Raw genomic sequence first — 22,139 nt, forward strand, 5'->3', positions numbered from 1 at the left:
TGCCACAGGTTAACTCAAAGCTGTAATGCAACAAATACGTGCCATATTAATCAACGTAAATCTACTTGCTGATGCAGGTTTACATGCACTATGAAAGTAAATAAGTATTGACTAGTAACAGTAAAGTTATTGTTTCATTTGAGAAGGCATCACATTCATGAATTTTTATAGGAGAATATTAGCTTCTGGATTCCAAATCCAAGTATGCCTATTATCATACTGCATGTTACACCATGTCTTATTTGTGAAGGGAACAGTTATCCACAGATATGCTTTTGATCTTGCACAATAAGCTACTCACTGCAAACATTCCCTCATGTCTTGAGTAGTAAGTGGTTTAGGTGTTCCTAGTATTCTCACATATATACCACCTTCATGAAGCCTTTCGTGCACAGTACCATTGACGTAGCCTTTGCAGTGACTGTTATAGGGCAGGCCATGAATAGAATAATGCATGTTGTGGCCCTCCACTGTCAGTGGCTGAACCTTGTGTATGTTATATGGTTGCCACATTCTATGAGCATCAAGAGGACAAAAATGTAGCAAACTGAACACTTGTGCCAGAATTTTTTTCTTTGTATTTGCTAGTGTTGCAGTTTTTATTTTTCTAATTTATGGAAAACAGTGTTTATTTCCCTGTGGTTAGTGAACTCAGTACACACTGAATCATTCTAGGAAGGGGAGATTAATTGAACAAATATTGTAGCAAAATAGAAAAGTTTATATTATAAACATCTTAAAAAAGTCAGTATGGTTTTCTGTGTAAGTAATATAAGTTGTTTCCCATATTCCTTCTAATAACTGTGCTGCTTCAGAATCTAAAATGTAATCATACTTCATGTGGCCATTTCTTTTATGTGTATAACAATTTCTTTGTAATTAATATTCTCGTTGTTAGATTACAGCTACTAACTTCATGAAGTTCACATACTTATTAAGATTTAATGATCCTAAATGGATTAAACAACATGCAGTATGAACACAACACCTTAACTGTTTTAGAAATCAACTGCTGATCCAATTACAACACCACAACGTGCTACAGGAAGACGCCGAGGCACCCCCAAAGTAGTTCGTAGACGTAAATTTGGTTCTGGTGGTCGTAATGCTACAACTCCTGCAGCCTTGGAAAATGGTAACTACAGTGCAACAAAAATAGTTGATTCGTACTGCCCTTCTATCAAGATAACCAGTTTTATAAAATTAAACAAGATGACAAAGATGTGTCTGTAAAATATATAGGGTGTAATGTGTAAGAGCAAAATGAAAACAACCATAGGAGGGGTGATCATAAAGTTTTAATTATCACCTAAAAATAGTTATGCAGAGGTTTTTTCTGAGTAAATGTCTACAGTTCTGATATACTTTAAAAAGCCTGTGCCACAGAACTGTAGCACATCACTAGGGGAGGCAAAACAAACTTGCACAGCCGACTGATGAAGTGGAGTGTGAACTAAGAGTTGTCATTAAGTTTTACTTTTCACCTTGAAACGGTAAAGTTCTTCAAGGTGACTATACTCACTCTGAAGAGGAACACTGTAAAGATGACTGGAACATTGGCTCTGTACAGGTACAGGTGGGTCTTGGTCCAGATGAATGATGATGTGGGCATCTGAAGGAGTTGTTTTGTAAATAAAATAGTTGTATAAACTCCATTTTCTATATTCTGGTGTACAAAATATAACTGGTCATGCTCAAGTCAGAATGACAGACCATTAGCCAGTCAAGGAGGTCCTGGAATGGTCTAGGTTTAAAGTCAAAATTAAGTGAGAACAATTGGGAGAGAGAGGAGTTTGTGCACGTCATGTCTAGCTGGAAGCTGGAGCAAAAGAGTCTCCCTTCTTGGACTGACACTGCAGCAGTGTCCTACAGCCAACACATGATTTCTCTCCCCTGTTCCTCATTGGGTGTTCAAAAGTGGTGCAAGTGAACTTGTTGATCAGTGCACTTTATGGGAATAAAAAACATCTGATGAAATGGTGGTCTTACATGGCCACAATGTTGTGTGATTCTGTTTGAATCTTGTGACCACTGGGTAAATCCTAGGATGTTTTTGTCTTGTGTTAAATCAGTAAATGGATTGAAGTCATTTGTTCAGCATTCTGTGACCATAATGGCCCTGAAATGGAATATGACACAGAAAAGGCCAAAATACTAAACATCTTATTCTGAAGCTGTTTCACAGAGGTGTATCACACTGTAGTTCCTCCTTTAAATTGTCACACAAACAACAAAATTACAGATATTGAAATAAGTGACCAAGGGATAGAAAAGGAACTGAAATTGCTCAACAGAGGAAAATCCACTGGACATGATGATATACCAATTCGATTCTACATAGCGTCTGTGAAAGAATTTGCCCCTCCCCTAGTAGACTTTAAGTCTGTGGGGGAGTAAAGCATTCTTAATGATTGTAAAAAAAAAACAAAAAAACAGATATTCCCATTTTAAAGAAGGGGCATCAAACAGACACACAGAGCTATACATCTGTATCTCTTATGTTGGTCTGTTTTGGAACACGTTTTGTTCCCATGTAATATGACATTTCAGGATACTGAAAATCTCTTTTGTCGGAATCAGCATCGGTTCAGAAAACAATGATCCTGTGAAAACAGACATTCCCATTTTAAAGAAGGGGCATCAAACAGACACACAGAGCTATACATCTGTATCTCTTATGTTGGTCTGTTTTGGAACACGTTTTGTTCCCATGTAATATGACATTTCAGGATACTGAAAATCTCTTTTGTCGGAATCAGCATCGGTTCAGAAAACAATGATCCTGTGAAACCCAGTTCACTCTGCTCAGTCATGAGACCCAGAAAGCAGTAGATACAGGTGCACAGAGGGATGCCGTGTTCCTTGACTTCCAGAAGGTGTTCAGCACAGTTTGGCACTGCTGCCTAATGAACAAGATATGCAGAATATCAGACCAACTGTGTGATGGCTTATAGGGCTTCCGGGAAACAGAAAACACCATGTCATTCTCAACAGAGAGAAATCTTACAACATAAAAGTAACTTTGGGCATACTCGAAGGGAGTCTTATAGGACCATTACTTTTCAAATTATATGTAAATGACCTAGTGGATAACATCAGAAGTTCCATGAGGTTTTTCACGAATCATGCTGTTGCATACAGAGAAGTTTCTGTGCTGGTGGATTGTGGTGAAATGCAAGAAGACCTGCAGGTGATTGATACTTGATGCAGGGAGTGGCAATTGACTCTCAACATGAACAACTGTAATATATTGCACTTACATACATTCAAAGATCCATTACTGTATGATTACAAGATTTGCAGAACAATCGCTGGAGGCAGCTACTTCCATAAAATATCTCTGAGCATGTGTACGGGTCAAGTAAGGCAGATGCCAGACTGAGATTCATTGGAAGAATCCTCAGGATATATAGTACTTCAACAAAGGAGGTAACTTACGAAACACTTGTTCAACCAATGCTTGAATATTTGTCACCAGCCTCGGGTCCATACCATAAGGGACCAACAGAGGAAATAGAGAAGATCCAAAGAAGAGCAGCATGTTTCTTTACAGGTTCATTTAGTAAGTGTGGAGTACTCACAGAGATGCTCTGCCAACTCCAGTGTCAGGTGCTGCATGAGAGGCTTTCTGCATCATCGTGTGGTTTACTTTTAAAGTTCAAAAATTGTACATTACGGGAGAAGTCAACGAATATTTTCCTTCCTCCTATGTATATCTTGTGAAAAGACAATGATGATAAAAACAGAGAGATATGAGGCCATAGGGAGGCTTACCAGCAATCATTCTTCCCACAAACCATTCATGACTGGAACAATAAAAGGGGAAGTCACACTGGTACACAAAGTACCTTCCACCATACTCAGTGATGTGGCTTATGGATTATAGATGTAGATATGGAATGAACTGTACTCAAATACTGCAGTTGAAAATTTAAGTGGAAAAAATTTAGAAATAATGCAATATCCCCTAGACTGGCTAAATGATCTGCATGTTCTGTATAGCTTGGGTTAAGAGGAGCCTGAAAGGCTGTATTTTCCAGATGGGCTAGTACATTCAAAAATAATTTTTTTGGACTAGCCTGAACAATGACTTGTAGCTGCTCAGATTGTGGCTGGATGTATGTGGTAGTGATGTCAGCCCTCCATGACAGCAGCAACTCTTGTATGACTAGCATTAGAGGAAATCTTGGGGGACAATGCCACAAAGCAATAGGGCAATTGGGAACTGAAGTGAACTTTACAAGAAAATTAAAGAGAAAGTAAGAATTTATTTTTTTTGTAACCTTAGCAATAAATTGATGATCCCTTGTGGTCATTTTCTAAATGGCCCTTACAATGTTATGATGACCTTGCAAGTCTGGGTATGAGTATCCACAGCGGTTAAGATCTGCCTGGATACAAATCAAAATTTAGAACCAAAAGTCAAACTTTCCTGGAGCTAGACTAAGGTTCATTACAGCAAGAAATGATGTTTATTATCACATATAAAGTGGTCACAGCACAGGTGGAAATCTGTTTTCCATAGCATCAGAATGATATTCTGACACTTGTGTTAAGTGGTCGAACATTGAAAGAGAAAACAAGATTATAGATCTGAGCCTTCTCAAGGCAGAAGAGAAGAAAAACAGGATAGTGGAAATGATGTGGCAGTAAGTCCCATGTTCAAGTCTCGATCCAGTGTCAGGAAGTGTCATATCACACTCTGCTGCAGAGTGAATTTCATTCCAGAAACATCTGCCAGACTGTGGCTAGGCCATGTTTCCATAATATCCCTTCTTACAGGAGTGCTAGTCCTGCAAGTTTTTCAGGAAAGCTTCTGTAAAGTTTGGAAAGTAGGTCCATTTACTCACAGCTCCTAGAAGTTGATAGCAAACCTCTTTGAAAGAATTATCTTAAAACATAAGTTCAACAGCAGGTTTCTTGGCGTTCATGCCTGAAGATACACATAAAATTATTTTCTTCTCTGACAGCTGTTGCATATCCAGGACCCTAGCCGGGCAGATTGGCTGCTGTAAGACTGTGCTTTAGTGACACTTACAATATCTGTATTGTGGTGGAGATTACATCAACACGAAGAGGCAGTAGCAGTCCAAACAGTGACAAACAGGTCCTCAAGAGCAATAATCACATAACTTTATTCTTTTGGGGTGATAGCTAAACTTTATGAATACCCCTCATATTAAATGATAATTAAATTTACTGTATGCTGTATAGCAATTTTCTACTGAAGAAGCTTATTCATTTCTCATATTTAAATTTTTTGAAAAGGAAGAGAGAGGATGTACCAGGGAACAGTGACAGAATTGTAGGTGTCTCAGGAAATCTTACCAAACGGGAACAAAAATAATGAAACAGAACAGTTATTAATATAAGACAGTCAACAAGATGAGAAAGATATGTAAATAAGATAACAGTTGTAATGACACAGAGAGTGTTCTATGTAAGTTTTTCCAAAACTAAGCCCTTTATCCTATGTCTACAAGGTAATTTTCATTGCACTTAATACTCTGGAGGAAGAGTTCTCATGAAATTTAAAACCTACTGCTGCTAGAGATTCCATATAGGTTTTCATATGATGTGCTGAAACACTGTCAGGATAAACCAAACAGCTGTTGAGTGAAGCACCCCGAAGGGGAGGAGGAACTGAAGTAAAACTTTGCAGATTGAGATGGCATGTAGCATTATTTCAGAGATTACAAAATCAAATAAAATTTACAAACATTTTGGCAGTATGAGCCCACTTATCAGTTAGACATTACACCCTCTCTGGGTGTACTGTTTCAATTCGGAAATGTGTTGACAAGCTGTTGTCTTCTCTTCTGAGGCTTGTTGGCCCATAACTGTTGTAACTTATCCTTGATACCATCAATACTGGCACTGGAACAGAACTGACATCTCAACTGGTCTTGTGCATTTTCTATAAGTAGTAGATCTGGGGATCTTGCTGGCCATGGAAATACTTCAAAAAACCCAGACAGATCTCACAGAAACATGCTATGTGTAGACAAATATTGGCCTGTTGTAAAACAGCAAAACAATACTGTCGCATGTGAGGTAACACACGAGAATTCAGGGTGTTTGTGACATACCACTGTGCCTCAGTCCATACCAGCTGTCACCTGAGGTCATAAGTGACGGCTCCCCACTCCATGATGCAAGGAGTAACATTATTGCTCCTCTCTAAAACATGCCAAGAATGGACCCTCTCTCCATGTTGCCTCCATACCCAATAACAGTCATTGTCTGGGGTAGTGCTAAACTGTGATTCTGCTACTGCTAGACTCTGACTGACAGTGTGGGATAATGTAGAATGTCACAGGGGTTCATTACAAGTTCTTGGATGGCAGGCACAGATGCGAATTGGTTATGTCGCGCCTGGTACACAGTACGGCAATCCTTCCTTGTGGTGGTCAGATTCGGTCAGTTGGAAGCTCAACAAGAAATACGCTCACCCTCATGTTCCCATACAGTCCAACATTGGGCCACAGTCATGTCTGATTCCACCAAAAATCCGAATATTGCATGACTTGACCGGCTAGCTATATGGCGACCCACATGGAAGTCCCTTTCGAATGCTGTGAGGTGCTCGAAATGCCATCTGTCATGAACACACTGCCTCTCTGTGCCCTTTACAGTGATCATTCGACATCTGCCGCTCTTTACACTCCTTATACAGGGTGTTACAAAAAGATACCGCCAAACTTTCAGGAAACATCCCTCACACACAAAGAAAGAAAATATGTTATGTGGACATGTGTCCGGAAACGCTTACTTTCCATGTTAGAGCTCATTTTATTACTTCTCTTCAAATCACATTAATCATGGAACGGAAACACACAGCAACAGAATGTACCAGCGTGACTTCAAACACTTTGTTACAGGAAATGTTCAAAATGTCCTCCATTAGCGAGGATACATGCATCCACCCTCCGTCGCATGGAATCCCTGATGCGCTGATGCAGCCCTGGAGAATGGCGTATTGTATCACAGCCATCCACAATAAGAGCACGAAGAGTCTCTACATTTGGTACCGGGGTTGTGTAGACAAGAGCTTTCAAATGCCCCCATAAATGAAAGTCATGAGGGTTGAGGTCAGGAGAGGGTGGAGGCCATGGAATTGGTCTGCCTCTACCAATCCATCGGTCACCAAATCTGTTGTTGAGAAGCGTACGAACACTTCGACTGAAATGTGCAGGAGCTCAATCGTGCATGAACCACATGTTGTGTCGTACTTGTAAAGGCACATGTTCTAGCAGCACAGGTAGAGTATCCCGTATGAAATCATGATAACGTGCTCCATTGAGCATAGGTGGAAGAACATGGGGCCCAATCAAGACATGACCAACAATGTCTGCCCAAATGTTCACAGAAAATCTGTGTTGATGACGTGATTGCACAATTGCTTGCGGATTCTCATCAGCCCACACATGTTGATTGTGAAAATTTACAATTTGATCACGTTGGAATGAAGCCTCATCCGTAAAGAGAACATTTGCACTGAAATGAGGATTGACACATTGTTGGATGAACCATTCGCAGAAGTGTACCCGTGGAGGCCAATCAGCTGCTGATAGTGCCTGCACACGCTGTACATGGTACGGAAACAACTGGTTCTCCCGTAGCACTCTCGATACAGTGACGTGGTCAACGTTAGCTCGTACAGCAGCAACTTCTCTGACGCTGACATTAGGGTTATCGTCAACTGCACGAAGAATTGCCTAGTCAATTGCAGGTGTCCTCGTCATTCAAGGTCTTCCCCAGTCGCGAGTCATAGGCTGGAATTTTCCGTGCTCCCTATGACGCCGATCAATTGCTTCGAACGTCTTCCTGTCGGGACACCTTCGTTCTAGAAATCTGTCTCGATACAAACATACTGTGCCACGGCTATTGCCCCATGCTAAACCATACATCAAATGGGCATCTGCCAACTCCGCATTTGTAAACATTGCACTGACTGCAAAACCACGTTTGTGATGAACACTAACCTGTTGATGCTACGTACTGATGTGCTTGGTGCTAGTACTGTAGAGCAATGAGTCGCATGTCAACACAAGCACCAAAGTCAACATTCAACATTACCTTCCTTCAATTGGGCCAACTGGCAGTGAATCGAGGAAGTACAGTACATACCGACGAAACTAAAATGAGCTCTAACACGGAAATTAAGCGTTTCCGGACACATGTCCACATAACGTCTTTTCTTTATTTGTTGTGACGAATGTTTCCTGAAAGTTTGGCCGTACCTTTTTGTAACACCCTGTATATCTCACTAGGCCTGGTGGCAAGATTAAACACAGACAACACTAATGCAATCTGGTAGCGAATCTACCGGTCACAGGGAATTATGAAAAGGATAGAGTGCTGCTCACCATATAGTGGAGGTGTTGAGTTACAGACAGGCACAGCAAAGATTGAGCTTTCAGCCAAAAGACCTTCTTCAGAATTAGACAAAACACACACACACACACACACACACACACACACACACACACACACACACACACAGAACTAGCTCACACGTGACTGCCATCTCCGGCTGCCAAGTCTGGCCTCGTTGTGATGTAGACGTTTTGAAGTACCTAGTGTTTGTGTCAAACAGTCTCCTGTTGCGACGACAGTGAAGTCCAAATATGAAAGTAGCATCTTCAGTGAAATATGACACTTAACACTGAAAGTATGCTTATTATGAAAACCAATGTAATGACAGAACAGAACTGAGCTCCTGGACAGAGAGTGCAGCTGTCTATACAAACATTGAAGATTTTAGATATTACAAATATAATAAATTTCGAGAACCTTCCCGAAATGATAAATACTAAATAAAAAACGATTGCTGATGATTGGGCTTGAACTGGCTATCGGCAGCACTCCGACTGGTGACTAACTATGCCAGACTGTGTGCAGTACAACTTGCAAAATTAAAAAAAATAAATATTGGAATGTTCTATGTTCTGTTTGCAGATATTATTCTGTTTTTGATAGATCATTATTTTGAGGTATAGAATCTTTTTCAAACATCCACCTTTTGCTATGTGAATTGGCTATAACCTCTTAGTAATAAATACACGTTTTCCTTGCTGTAACAAATCTGTCCTCATGATGAAAAAGGATACTATTCAATTTTTATGATGTTTTGCAGTGTGAGAGAAAATGTAATTTTCTTACAAGAATTATAGTACCCACAAATTTTCTCATGTGATTGTGATACTGTATAACAAGTGTTGTAACTAGGAACACAAGGAAACACACAGCCACGAAAGAGATACAATTTACTGGGTCGTGGAGTGACATCAACAAGAATACAATGAAAGTGATTTACATGTCCTGAACACATTTAACAACTGTGGGCCTGGGGATCTGCACATTCCATTATAAAGACGCTGTCTCACATGGTGTAGTGCTGTAGCGCTCAGTGGACTTGGTGACAGAGGTCAACGACTGTGTTGCCACTGGTGGCATCCTCAGGTAGTTGCAGGTGTGGTATTGGAGTGTCAATGTGCACTACACTTGCCACCATAGTGTATTGGCCCAACTTATGTCCACTGTGGGCCGTAGCTGTTGTAACTAGTGAGTTACTACACTCCCCCTTCCTTCCTTCCGTCCTTCCTTGGGGGGTGGGGACGCCAAGCGTTGCCGTACCGTACATGGTGGTGTGACTGAAGAGACGTCAATGGTGTTTGCATTCATGTCAGGGGCAGCAGCTAAAGGCTTGAGAAGTTCGTGATCCACCTGAACCAGGGTCTACAGGTGGAAGTTCGTGGGGTGAGAGCATCCATACTGCCTGTGGACCGTAGGGTGACTGGCGAACAGGACTGGTGAATGGAGGTCAGGTTCAGGAATCATCTGGAAGTCAGAGTCTATGAGGGGAGGTGCTGGAATAGACAGCAATGATGGCAGACTGAAGAGGACAGGCTCTGGCAGTGGAGATCCGGTTTCTGCCCCCACTGACAGTAGTGCCTGCCCACCTCAGTGAGAGGTGGCAGTACTAGCTGTAGGAAGGAAACCTGTTGTCAGTGCTGACAAAGCCCCAATTGCTGGGATTGGTGGGTACGACTAGGCATGCTTGACCCCCGGAACAGCCAGGGCCAATGAAGAATGAGGGGGGATGGGGGCCTGCATGCATCCCGGGACACAACCGATTCCAAAGGCATGCCACGAGCCAATCTGCAATGTGAACCATGAAGATGCAGTGACTGTGCTGGCTGTGGACAATTGCCAGAATCTGGTGAGAGTGCCATCCAACAGCAAGATATTGAGCAGCATCTGCAGCTGATGGCCATGCAGGAGTTCAGAAAGACTCTTGGCCCCAATTTGTGTCATTCTGTAAGAGCTTAAAAAAATGTGAGAGCCTCCTCACCCAGGAAATCTAAGTACTTGTGCATCTGCATTTCAAATGTTCAGGCATAGCATTCTGCCTTGCCATTTGACTGCAGATGAAGAGGAGATGCTATGACATGATGAATGCCATTGTGTGTAATAAAGTCCTTGAAAGACTGTGCCATGAATTGAGGACTATTGTCTGAAACGAGGGTGCAAGGCAAGCCTTCTATGAAGAACGACATAACGAATATGAGAAAAAGCATCAATTGGCAATAACCAGAAAGAGTCTTCAAAAGGGCTAGCAAAATCAACAAGGACTCTCTCCCAAGGCTGTGTATGGGCTGGCCATGGTGAAAAAACAATGCTCGGTGCTGCCTGTTGACTAACACTTGTGACAGGCCAAAACAAGGTGTTCTACCTCCCAATCGATGTCCAGTCAAAACATATGGTGACACACCAACAGTTTTGTGTGAGAGGTCCCCCAGTGACAGTTATGTGATAAGTGAAGGACCTCCAACTGCAGAGCCACAGGAACTATGACACAGGGAGTAAACTCTTCCATCGATAGGAGAATAACACTATCCAAGAGGACACACAATGCACAGCCCGGTGAATGGTTGGGTCACCCATGTTATATCATGTGTATGACCTGCTGGAGCATTGGATCCTCCATCACAGCAGAGGCAGTACAGGAACTGGTGATGGGAAAGCCATCCACCGTGTGCCTTGCTTCCATATCCAGTTGCAAACAAAGCAGTTCCTCCTATCAAACAAGGGGTCAGGCCAATGGAGAGCAGGGACAGAGCATACACATTTGCATGCTGCAATTTGGGACCAAAATGGCTCTCATAATTGTACTGGGATAAAAATAGAACCCAACACTGAAGATGATCAGTGGCTTTGTCTGGTAAAGAGGGAAAAATGGGGAAACCAAGGGCTTATGGTCATTCATTAAATACCGAGCGAGTTGACACACTGGACTCACATTTGGGAGGATGACGGTTCAATCCCGCGTCCGGCCATCCTGATTTAGGTTTTTCGTGATTTCCTTAAATGGGTCCAGGCAAATGCCGGGATGGTTCCTTTGAAAGGGCACAGCCGACTTCCTTTCCCATCCTTCCCTAATCCGATGAGACCGATGACCTCACTGTTTGGTCTCTTCCCCCCAAACAACCCAACCCCAACCCTCATTAATTAAATGAAACTTTGCACCATATAAGACCACATGAATTTTTTTAAGGCATAGACAGCAAGAGCTTTTTTTTGCACCTGATAACAGTACTGCTGAACTGAAATGACTGTTTTCAATGCAAAGGCAATAGGCTGTTTAGAGCCATCTGAATGAAATGGACTAGGACCACCTCCATACTGTGATGTGCCTGTGGCCAGGACCGGATTCTTGCCATTTTAAAATGTTACAAAACACATTGCAGAGCTGCACAAAGCATGATCACAAGCTGTGTATAAACAAAAGGAGTACTTTTCCGAAGCAACACATGGAAGGGGTGTATGATAGTAGCTGCTATGGGAATAAACTTGTGATTGCACACCACTTTGTTGAGGAATGCCTGAAGTTCTCACAGATTAGACAGATGAGGCAAAGCCATAATGATGGTGACATGTTATTCCATTGGACACACCCTGCTAGAAAATTTCATGACTGAAATAAAACAATAGAAATCTGTAGAACAGTCTGTAGAATAGTAAAAAAAGAATAGAGGTACACAGGTGATCCTTTGAGGTAGCATCCTTTGTGACATTGTCATCACGATAGTTAATGCAGAGATGTACAATCATCGTCACCTGGTCTAAAAATTTTGAAAGATGGCAGGTGCACTAGTGATCACAAACATCAGCTGTTGATACTGATAGAGGTCAAAAGGGATGTTAACCACAGGCACATGGTTTGATGCCACGTCCAAGGGAATGTGAAGGTAGACTTCGGCAAAGTCAGTTTTTAAAAAGAATTGATCCACAGGTAAATTTGTGAGCAACTACTCCAGGTGTGATAAGGGGTGAGTGCCTATGACTGTGTGACATACCCGGTCATAAATCAGCTTGTAGTTCCTTGGTGACAGTGATCATGGTGAAAAATTGGCTGTAAATGTCGGTGGATAGAGCACATCTACATCCAATGATGTGGTTCACACACACACACACACACACACACACACACACACACACACACACACACACACATATTTGGTTTCACTGGTTTATTTCCATGAACAACAGACACCTATCACTGAATCAGTTATGGCCAGTCCATGTATTAATTATGTAACTAAGTCTCATTTACCAGGTGTGCACCTACTGCACCTTCTAATTATACAACATTAGTCACTCTGCAGTATAATCTAACAAACCTGCAACAGTCTCACTCTGCTGAATGATACGTACAGCACTTTTATATTATAGTCACTCAGCAGTCATTGTTAACTGTTCTACTTCACTGTCTGTTTACTTATTCACAACACCACAACATTCCACCATTACATTATTGCTGTTATGACCAACATGAGTTCCACTCTCAAAATCTTGGAACAGACTGCCCTGTAAATGGCTTCAGGCACAATGCTTATATAGCTTTGCAAAAATATCTAATAAAGTTTCACATTGTCAAATAAATCATTTTTATAATCTGCAATTAGAATCTTACATCTCAAATTTATTGGATAGTGCAGGAAAATTGATTTTGCTCTGAACATTATGTTACAATAAGAGTTTATACTGAAATAAGCCTTCTTGATGATGAAAACTGCAAAAACAGCTAAATAAATAATATCATACATAAAACTGTTAATTTCCTGGAAACTAATTAAGTGATGCTGTTCCTACCATGTTTTGGAAATCAGCTACATGAGTACTTTTAAGGATTTCTTTAGGTTATTTTCCTAAATTTATCAGTAATATAGTAATTACATCTCTTTACATGTCACAATGTGACTGGAATAGGAAATAATTACTGTTAGGTAACTGAAATGAACTGTGGCAAAACTAATTACTTGAAATGGTTCATATCAATCAGGAAATTATTCTGACTAATGTAATTTAGCAAAGTTGTGCCTGGTCTTAAATTCAGAATAACAGAATGACAGCTTTATCCTATGGCACATCTCTCACTAAGACTAATGATAATTAAGGTAGGAAAAATTCATCATTTGAGGAGGCAAATAACAAAACAAAATGGGAATGGGTCCCAGCTTGCTTTGCTACATGACCCCCTCATTGAACTGACCAGCCAGCCATGGTGGCCGAGCGGTTCTAGGTGCTTCAGTCCGGAACTGCGCGACTGCTACAGTCGCTGGTTCTAATCCTGCCTCGGGCATGGATGTGTGTGACGTCCTTAGGTTAGTTAGGTTTAAGTAGTTCTAAGTTCTAGGAGACTGATGACCTCAGATGTTAAGTCCCATAGTGCTCAGAGCCATTTGAACCATTTTTTTCAACTGACCAGATAGATTTTGAAAATAGCTAACTGGGAAATTCAATGATCAAACACAAAGCATGAAGAATATACATAAGCTTACACAAAGTATGATACATATATAGATATATATTTGACATTAATCTGGTTATCAGATCTTCCCTTAAGACCTCAGTATAAGATATACAGATTGAATATTATATAGTCCCGTAAAAAATCATACTTTGCATCTGAGAAACATGTCATCAGAAAAAATTTCCCTCTAAAGAAATTTATGTAGCATACAAAAAACACTATGATACTGTTAAGGAAGTTAAAATCATTTTCCAGTTCATTACATATTTCATTTCAATCTTCATTAGCAAACTTTCCCATTATACACATTTCAAGGAAGGATAGTTTCATGTCCATTTCACATTATTTGAGGGACTGAGGATCCTCATTTCACAATCGAGAAGTCTCTTCACCCTCAATGGGAAACTGTGTGGTGTGCAATGTCCAGTTACAGAATAATCGGTGCGATATTCCTTGATGAGATGGTGACTACCAAACGGTACGTGAAGCTTTTGGAAAGTGATTTTATCCCCATTATCCAAATTGACCCAGATTTCAACAAGATATGGTTAATGAAAGATGGAGCTCGACCACATCGAAGCAGGAGAGGGTTTGATGTCCTGCAGGAGCACTTTGTGGACCACATTCTGGCTCTGGGGTACCCAGAGGCCACTGGCATGGGTTTCAATTGGTAGCCATATTCTCTGGAACTGAACACATGTGACTCCTTTTTGTGGGGCTATATTAAATACAAGGTATACAGCAGTAATCCCAAAACCATTTCAACTCTCAAAATCTCGGAACAGACTGCCCTGTAAATGGTTTCAGGCACAGTAATTATATAACTTTGTAAAAATATCTACTAAAGTTTCAAATTGGTAAATATGTAATTTTGATAATTTACAATTAGAATGTTACATCTCAAATTAATTGAATAGTGCAGGAAAATTGGTTTTGGTCTGCACTTTATGTTACAATAAGAGTTTTGACTGAAATAAGCCTTCTTGATGATGAAAACTGCAAAAATAGCTAAATAAACAATACCAATAAATCTGTCATTGCCAGGAAACTAATTAAGTGGTGATGTTCCTACCATGTTTTGGAAATTATATTTAAAAAAAACTAAAATCCGCCTCGATTGTGAAAAAAGCACCTAGTGTTAAGTGTTAACCCAGGTTTCGGCGTAGATAACTACACCTTGTTCAGAACAACAATACAACCCACAAGTGCCTAAGAAGACCTTTGTCAATGATTAAAAGAACACAGTAGCTATATATTTATAAACGAAAAAGAAAAGGAAAACACAAACAGTACATATGTACAAAGTGAAAATCACTACTTAACTTAATGGTGTACGCTCCACCTCACACCAGCCTATGTTTGATGGACCATGACCCGCCATAAACTGCAGCTACAAATGGTCACTCACGTACAAGCCTGACCCGCTACCTATGCACATGCGCAAGACAAGGGAAGTTACTTGAATGCGCATGCGCATATGAATACGAGAAAGCTACATGAATACTTTAAGGATTTCTGTGGGTTATTTTCCTAAATTTATCAGTAATATATCAATTACGTCTCTTTACATGTCAACAGTGTGACTGGAATAGGAAATAATTATTGTTAGTTAACTGAACTGAGCTTTAGGAAACTAATTACTTGAAATGGTTCAAATTAATTAGGAAATTATTCTGATTAATCTAATTTAACAAAGTTGTGCCTTGTGTTATACTTGGAATTACAGAATGACAGCTTCATCTTATACCACATCTGTCACTAACACTAATTATAAATAAGAAAACCAAAAAATTATCACTTACATGGGCAAATAACAAAAAAAGTGGGAATGGGTCCCAGCTTGCTTTGCTACAATTGCCTATGCATTATTAGTGACATTGATGTAATCACAGAGCCAAAGCTCACAAGATGGCATCTTTATGCTCACTGAGCGGTAGTTTGTTCACCTGAGGAAATTGGTGTAATCTCTTCCAGTGCAGCTCAGTCGTCACCCAGTTGAGTAAAGCTACTGGCACTGCCCATGCCCCAAAAAAGTGGAGGCAGGTGGAGGAGTTGAGGGTGATGTGTCCCATGAAATTTTTCGCGTGACATAATCCTCGGGTAAACAGATATGACAACCCAGAACAAAAGGAATCCTATTTTGTGATACGGTACGTCATCTGACACCAGATGCACCACATCTGCAATAGAAAATCCAAAAGTAACAGGGGCATCTAACCCAAACAAACTTTTGTGCTCTCACATTAAACACCAAGTATGTAATGGAATGGATAAGTGACTTGTAAACTGTCTCGGCCATGAAGTGGATGAGACTAGCAATCTGCTGTTTGTTGTTGCTTACCATTTGACACTCAGTGCGTGCCAGTGGTGGGAACCCTAGTCTGGTATAAGTCTATGAGTTAAGTAGGAACATGGCAGCCCCTGTGTCAACTTGTAGAACTAATGGCTTTTCCATCACCCGCACTTCAATGAATAGTTTCTTCTGGGCTCCAGACAACAGCAAATGCGACAATGTAACAAGATGAGTATTGTCTGTTGAAGGCTGCCTGCTTATGCTGTATGAAACAAGGGGTGCATGAAAAAAGTAGCATTTGCTATTCCTACCACTGATGATGTATGTGTCTGTGGTGGGCCAGTTGGCCTGTTTGTATTGGTGCTGTCTCTTCTTCTCCCCAGCACTCTAGGCTCCATGCACTGGGGCTGCATTCTGTCAACAGTGGCCTTTAATTGGCAGCCAGTGGTGCAGGGGACCTCAAACAACTGTGCAGTACTTCAAACCTCTTTTAACATAAGGCACATTGACACACCTGCCTATCTATGGGACTGTGTCTCTGACCAGGGTGTCTCCATAAGACTCCTGAGACTTAACTGTGATAAAACAACACTTATGATTGACACTGAGAAGCTCGGTCTCGGAACAACTGCAGTAGCTGTTTTGTAACACTGGTAGAACTGAATGTGCGCAGTGACCACATGCGTACGCTTGTGGTGATACAACAGCAATGACACAATGTGTCAAAAGAAAGTGACACTGGTTCTAACTGGCACAGAATGTAATATGTATGAAGAGGTATCCTTGATAAGAAAAGGGCCTTACTGACCTCCATGTCAACCACCTGGAATGTCACAAAATGTTGTCAAAGCTGCTTCTCACAAGCATCCTAGTGTTCCACAGATTCATCATGGGTGGGAGGTATCAGCGGGTGAACAACCGGCAGCTGAGACCAGGTCAACATAGCCAACAACAGTTCCAACACAGCCATATGCACCTGCTGTTGTTGCAGTAGTGACTGGAGTAAAGGCTCCATGTAAGAGCCAAATGGCAGAAAAACCACAGAATCCAAAACATGAAAATTTGACTCTTGATGTTCCACTCGTGTTCTAATTAGGAACACAAGCAAACACATGGCTGTAAATCAGATACAACTTATTTGGTCACTGAGTGACTTTAACAAGAATACAATGAAAGTAGTTTACAGGTCTCGAACACATTTAACAACTGAGGGTTCGGAGGCCCGTGCATGCCTTTATAAAGATGCTATCCCATCAGGAGTCACTGGTGTTGTGCTGCATATGCACATTGCACCCATTGATGGTGGTTGGTAGTGGTCATCTTGGGTAGTTGCAGGCATGCTGTTTGTATGTCAGTGTGCACTACACTTGCTGTAGTGTCCCTACTTACATCCATGAGCTACTACAACATGTACTACAGGTACAGACAGTCCTGTGAATTCACCTATCTAGTTGTATGAGGTATGATTAGAAAGTTTTAAGAATGGGCTTCTAATTGTACAATGGAGGTACTTACATGCTACTGTGATGCATTCCTTCAAAATAGTCCCCTTCTCACCGAACACACTGACTCCAACGGTGTTTCCACTTTTGGAAACATTCCTGGAAATTTTTTTTCTAAGTGTCTTAAGAACACTCTCTGGATTTGCCTGGATGTCTTCAGTCGAGTCAAATTGCTTCCCTTTCAGTGAAAATTTCAGTTTAGGAAACAGGTAGAAGTCTGCAGGGGCCAAATCAGGGGAATATGGTGGTTGTGGAAGCACAGGAATTTTTAAATTGGTCAAAAATTCAATGATGGAGAAGGCACGATGAGCTGGAGCATTGTCATGGTGTAGCACCCAACTCCTGTCTTTCCACAATGCAGGCCTTTTCTTCTGCACCTTTTTGTGCAAACACTCAAGGACACATTCGTAGTATTCTTGGTTAATTGTCTGTCCTCCAGGAGTAAATTCATGATGCTTAATACCAGTAAAATCGAAAAAAATCATCAACATTGTCTTCACCTTTGACCGACTTTGCCATGCTTTTATCGGTCTTGGTGAACCTGGACTCTTCCACTGCAAAGACTGCACTTTGGTTTCAGGATCATATACATATATCCATTATTCATCACCTGTAATTACCCCATTTAACAAATCTGGGCCATTAATAGTCCAATTAATCATTTCTTGGCACACTTCAAGTCTTTATTGTCTCTGGTCACTTGACAACACTTTTGGAATGAATTTTGTGGACACTTGATGCATGTTCATATCTTCAGTTAAAATTGACTAAACTGCACAGAAACTTAAATTAAGTTCATCAACCATCTCCCTAATTGTAAATCTATGATCAGAGCACACTAAGTCGCGATCTTTCACAACCTTTTTATTCGTTTTTGAGGGATAGCTGGACTGTGGTTCATCTTCAAATGATTCATGGCCATTTTTAAATCTGTTCAACCAGACAAAAACATTTGACTGGCTCATACAATTATCTCCAAAAGCTGTTTTTGATAGTTCATAAGTCTCAGAAACTGATTTCCTGGTTTTAAAACAAAATTTCACACAAATTTGTTGCTTCATTTTTACGTCCATTTTCATGCAGACAGAACCTGGCAACAAGCCCTAACAGACCTGCACTCAACCAGCTGTCACAATGCACTGAATAAAGAAAATGAAGTTTCCTGTCATAGGGTTTCAAGGACAAGGCAATGACTCACTCCTCACCCTCTGTGTACCTGCCCGCCAAACCAGTAAGCAGTAGCGAATCCATTCTTAAAACTTTCCAGTCATACCTCGTATCACACACATCAGTTGTCCTTCACTGTTTTCAAACTGCAACAACTTACGTTTCATTGATCATGATTAAAACTGACTCTAGTAGGAAGTGTCACCAAGACTGGAAGTTCTTCTGTGAAGCAGTGAATTAAATGAATTTGTGAGATTGATGCAGACAGTCTTACCAAAGAACTGGAGATATCTTGTTGAAGCATTGATCCACTTTTTATTGAAGCTGAAGGGTTACCTACACGTTGAAGAAGGTAGGAGGTGATGTTTTCTTATTACAATGAAAAGTACTCCACTCAGCAACAGTTAATCAACTGTTGCTGATCTGATTCTTTTGCTAACTTGAGCATTTCATCTTACCATTTACACATATTTCACCACTATCAGCATTGTCTTGTGTCACCAGCTCAGACTGTTCTGTAATATATATTGCTGTTATGCTGAATTCCGTTTCTATTTTTGCCCTTTTACATTAAAAATTAGACAGTAGTATCAGCAGTTTTTTGGCTTTCCACCCAGCACCTTGATCATCCTACGAAATGAGGCAGTACATTGTTTAAGAAACTCGTGACCTGCCTGAGATGAGCAGATTCTGTCCAGCCATTGAGATATAGATCTTTCATGGCTTTCCTGAAACACTTCATTTGAATACCAAGATGGCTCTTTTGAACAATTTGTCATTAACTTCCTTGACAACATTTTCATATTAAACAAGTGCACAGTCTGTGATAATCACACTGTAGATACTCACTCATTCATAATCATGATCTTCCTGATGCTGGTACCTGTTTTTCATAAATTCTTTTTTTTTCAAAACTTTCATCTGTTTTAACGTCTTAATCTGTCTTGCCTTATAGCTCACTTAATAAATGTGTCTTTGAAAGTGCATTGTTTCTTACTGTTTGCTTCTTTGGTGACCCACAGCTTTGAGCAACTTGAAACACTCACTGACTGCCTTTTAACACTTCCTTTCCATTTTTTATCATTAGCTGTTGTACACAGAACATTTTGATTTCAAAGTGCAATTTATAGTGTCTTCTCTGACAAAGGTAAATCTCTTCCATTAGGTTTATGGTGTATGGTGTATGGTCATATTGTTCTTAGGCTAATTAAATATTGTTAACCTTAGAATTAAGGTTTTGAAGATTAGGGTTACATTTTACCTACTTTTTTGTTATTTGTCACATGTAATTGCAATGTGTCAAGAACAACAACTCCACTTGCATTGCTAAAATTTTAATGAGTTGCCTCCTACTGTTGCTTTCAATGACAATGAAAATATAGTATCAGGTAAAGTAACTCACTAAACATAACACAAACTTTCATAACTTCAGTAATATGAATATGATTCACACTACACCAGAATAAGTAATGGGCACCAAAAAATCTTTGAAATAATAAAAAATTCTAGAGGTTATGATAAAATATCAACAAAGTTAATTAAAGAGTGTGCTTCTGAGTTTAGTAACATACTAAGTTGTATCTGTAACCAGTCATTTATCAGTGGGTCATTTCCCAAATGGTAGAAATATGGTGAAATTAAAAAAGGGGATAACGAAATTTTGGTACCTGCCCATGTCAATAATGCCATGGCAACAGAGGACATGGAACCAATGATGTTGACATCCAGTGAAATGGGTATGATGTCCACTGATGGGAGATGCCCATGCCATGTGTACTGCAGAGAGTCTCTGGTTTCTGAGGCACCAAGCTGAGGCAGCTGCCGACTCAAGTCAGTCGTATGTTTCCTAATTTAGCAGTGTGATGTGTGGATATTCAGTCACTTGCATATTAGCATCATTAGGGGAATCTCTTCTTGTCTGATCTCTTGATTACATGCACAGTTGTCATTCTGGCTTGTTTTCTGGTCTTGATAGATTCTTGATCTCTGAATGTTGTAATTCCCACGGTTGATGACCTGGTGTGGCTAGAATATAGCAGAAATACCATCACATTCCTGTCCAATTTCACTTTTGTCAGCATTCTCAAAAATTTCAGAAAAGATAATAAACAATTGCCTTGTTTGTTTAGAAGATTTAGAAACTGGGGATGGAATAGATGTGCTATGCCTGTCTAAACATCATATAGTCACAAATATGGAAAGGTAAATGTAGATGGATATAAGCTTTCAGCACATGTAAGTAGATACACCGTGGAAAGAGGAGTAGTTCCCGTATATGTTAAAATTTACCATAGTCTGAAAAATTTAGAAACTAAAAAATTTTCTGTAGAGCAACATATAGACGCATGTGTGTGTGTGTGAGCTTAAACTAAATAATGGTACTTTTATAATTGTAGATGTGTATAGGTCCCCATAGGGAAATTTTCAGCTACTTTTAAAAAACTTGGACCTTTGTTGTGCTATCTGTCAGACAGAGGGAAGCAAATTATTATTTGAGGGGATTTCACTGTAGATTTTCTGAAAGATTCTGGCAGAAATCTTGACCTTTTAGTATTATTTAGTTCTTTTAATTTGATGTCAATTATTGATTTTCCTACTCAGGTGGTACAGGAAAGGATAAAACTGATAAATAATGTTTTTGTGGACCAAGATAAATTTAATCAAATAAAAACTTTTCCTGTTAAGAACAGTTGTCTGATCCTGATACACAGCTAGTTACAGTATATGACACAGTTCCATACAGTAACACAAAACAGTCCTCCAAAACATGCATTCAATTAATGATTTAACAGTTGCAAATTTTAGGAAAAGCTTGCAATAGTTAGACTGGGATGAGGTGTGTAGGAAACCTGATGCTAATTTAAAATTTAACATCTTTCATGATACTTTTGTGAGTACGTTTGAAAACAGTTTACCTAAGAAAACAGTGAAATATAATTGTAAGAATCCATCTAAAAAGCTGTGGCTTACTAAAGGCATAAAAATATCTTGTAAACAGAAAAAGGAAATGTATTTATGGCTAGAAGGGTAATGATCCGGTAACAGTGAAATAACAGTGAAACATTATCAAAACTGCTGCACTGTATTAAGAAAACTTATTAAAAAAATTTGGAATATTTTTTAAAGGGGAAACTGGGCATCCGAGAGCACAGGAAGAACTCAATGAAAAGTTTGTTAACAAAATGTCAGAAATAGAAAATATTTTTAATAATAATTTTTTAAGTGTTGTAGAGAAAATAGAAACCAAGTATTTATTAGGAAATGCAAGGCAGTATATGGAAGAGGCAATACCTATGCAATTTGGGAAAACTGAAATGCAGCCCACCCCTCATACTGAAATTATGAAAATAATAAATTT

General features: G+C 39.9%; 1 protein-coding gene across 1 annotated transcript in view; it reads left to right on the forward strand.

The window, feature by feature from the left end:
* Positions 1-22,139, forward strand: part of LOC126470879 (serine-rich adhesin for platelets) — a 479,197-nt gene that overhangs the window by 440,558 nt on the left and 16,500 nt on the right. Inside the window, exon 17 of the mRNA XM_050098901.1 lies at positions 1,003-1,135. Coding sequence (XP_049954858.1) covers positions 1,003-1,135 — 133 coding nt within the window. The remainder of the gene's footprint in view (positions 1-1,002; positions 1,136-22,139) is intronic.

The sequence above is a fragment of the Schistocerca serialis genome, chromosome 3 (genome assembly GCF_023864345.2).
Source record: "Schistocerca serialis cubense isolate TAMUIC-IGC-003099 chromosome 3, iqSchSeri2.2, whole genome shotgun sequence".
Classification (NCBI taxonomy): Eukaryota; Metazoa; Arthropoda; class Insecta; order Orthoptera; family Acrididae; genus Schistocerca; species Schistocerca serialis.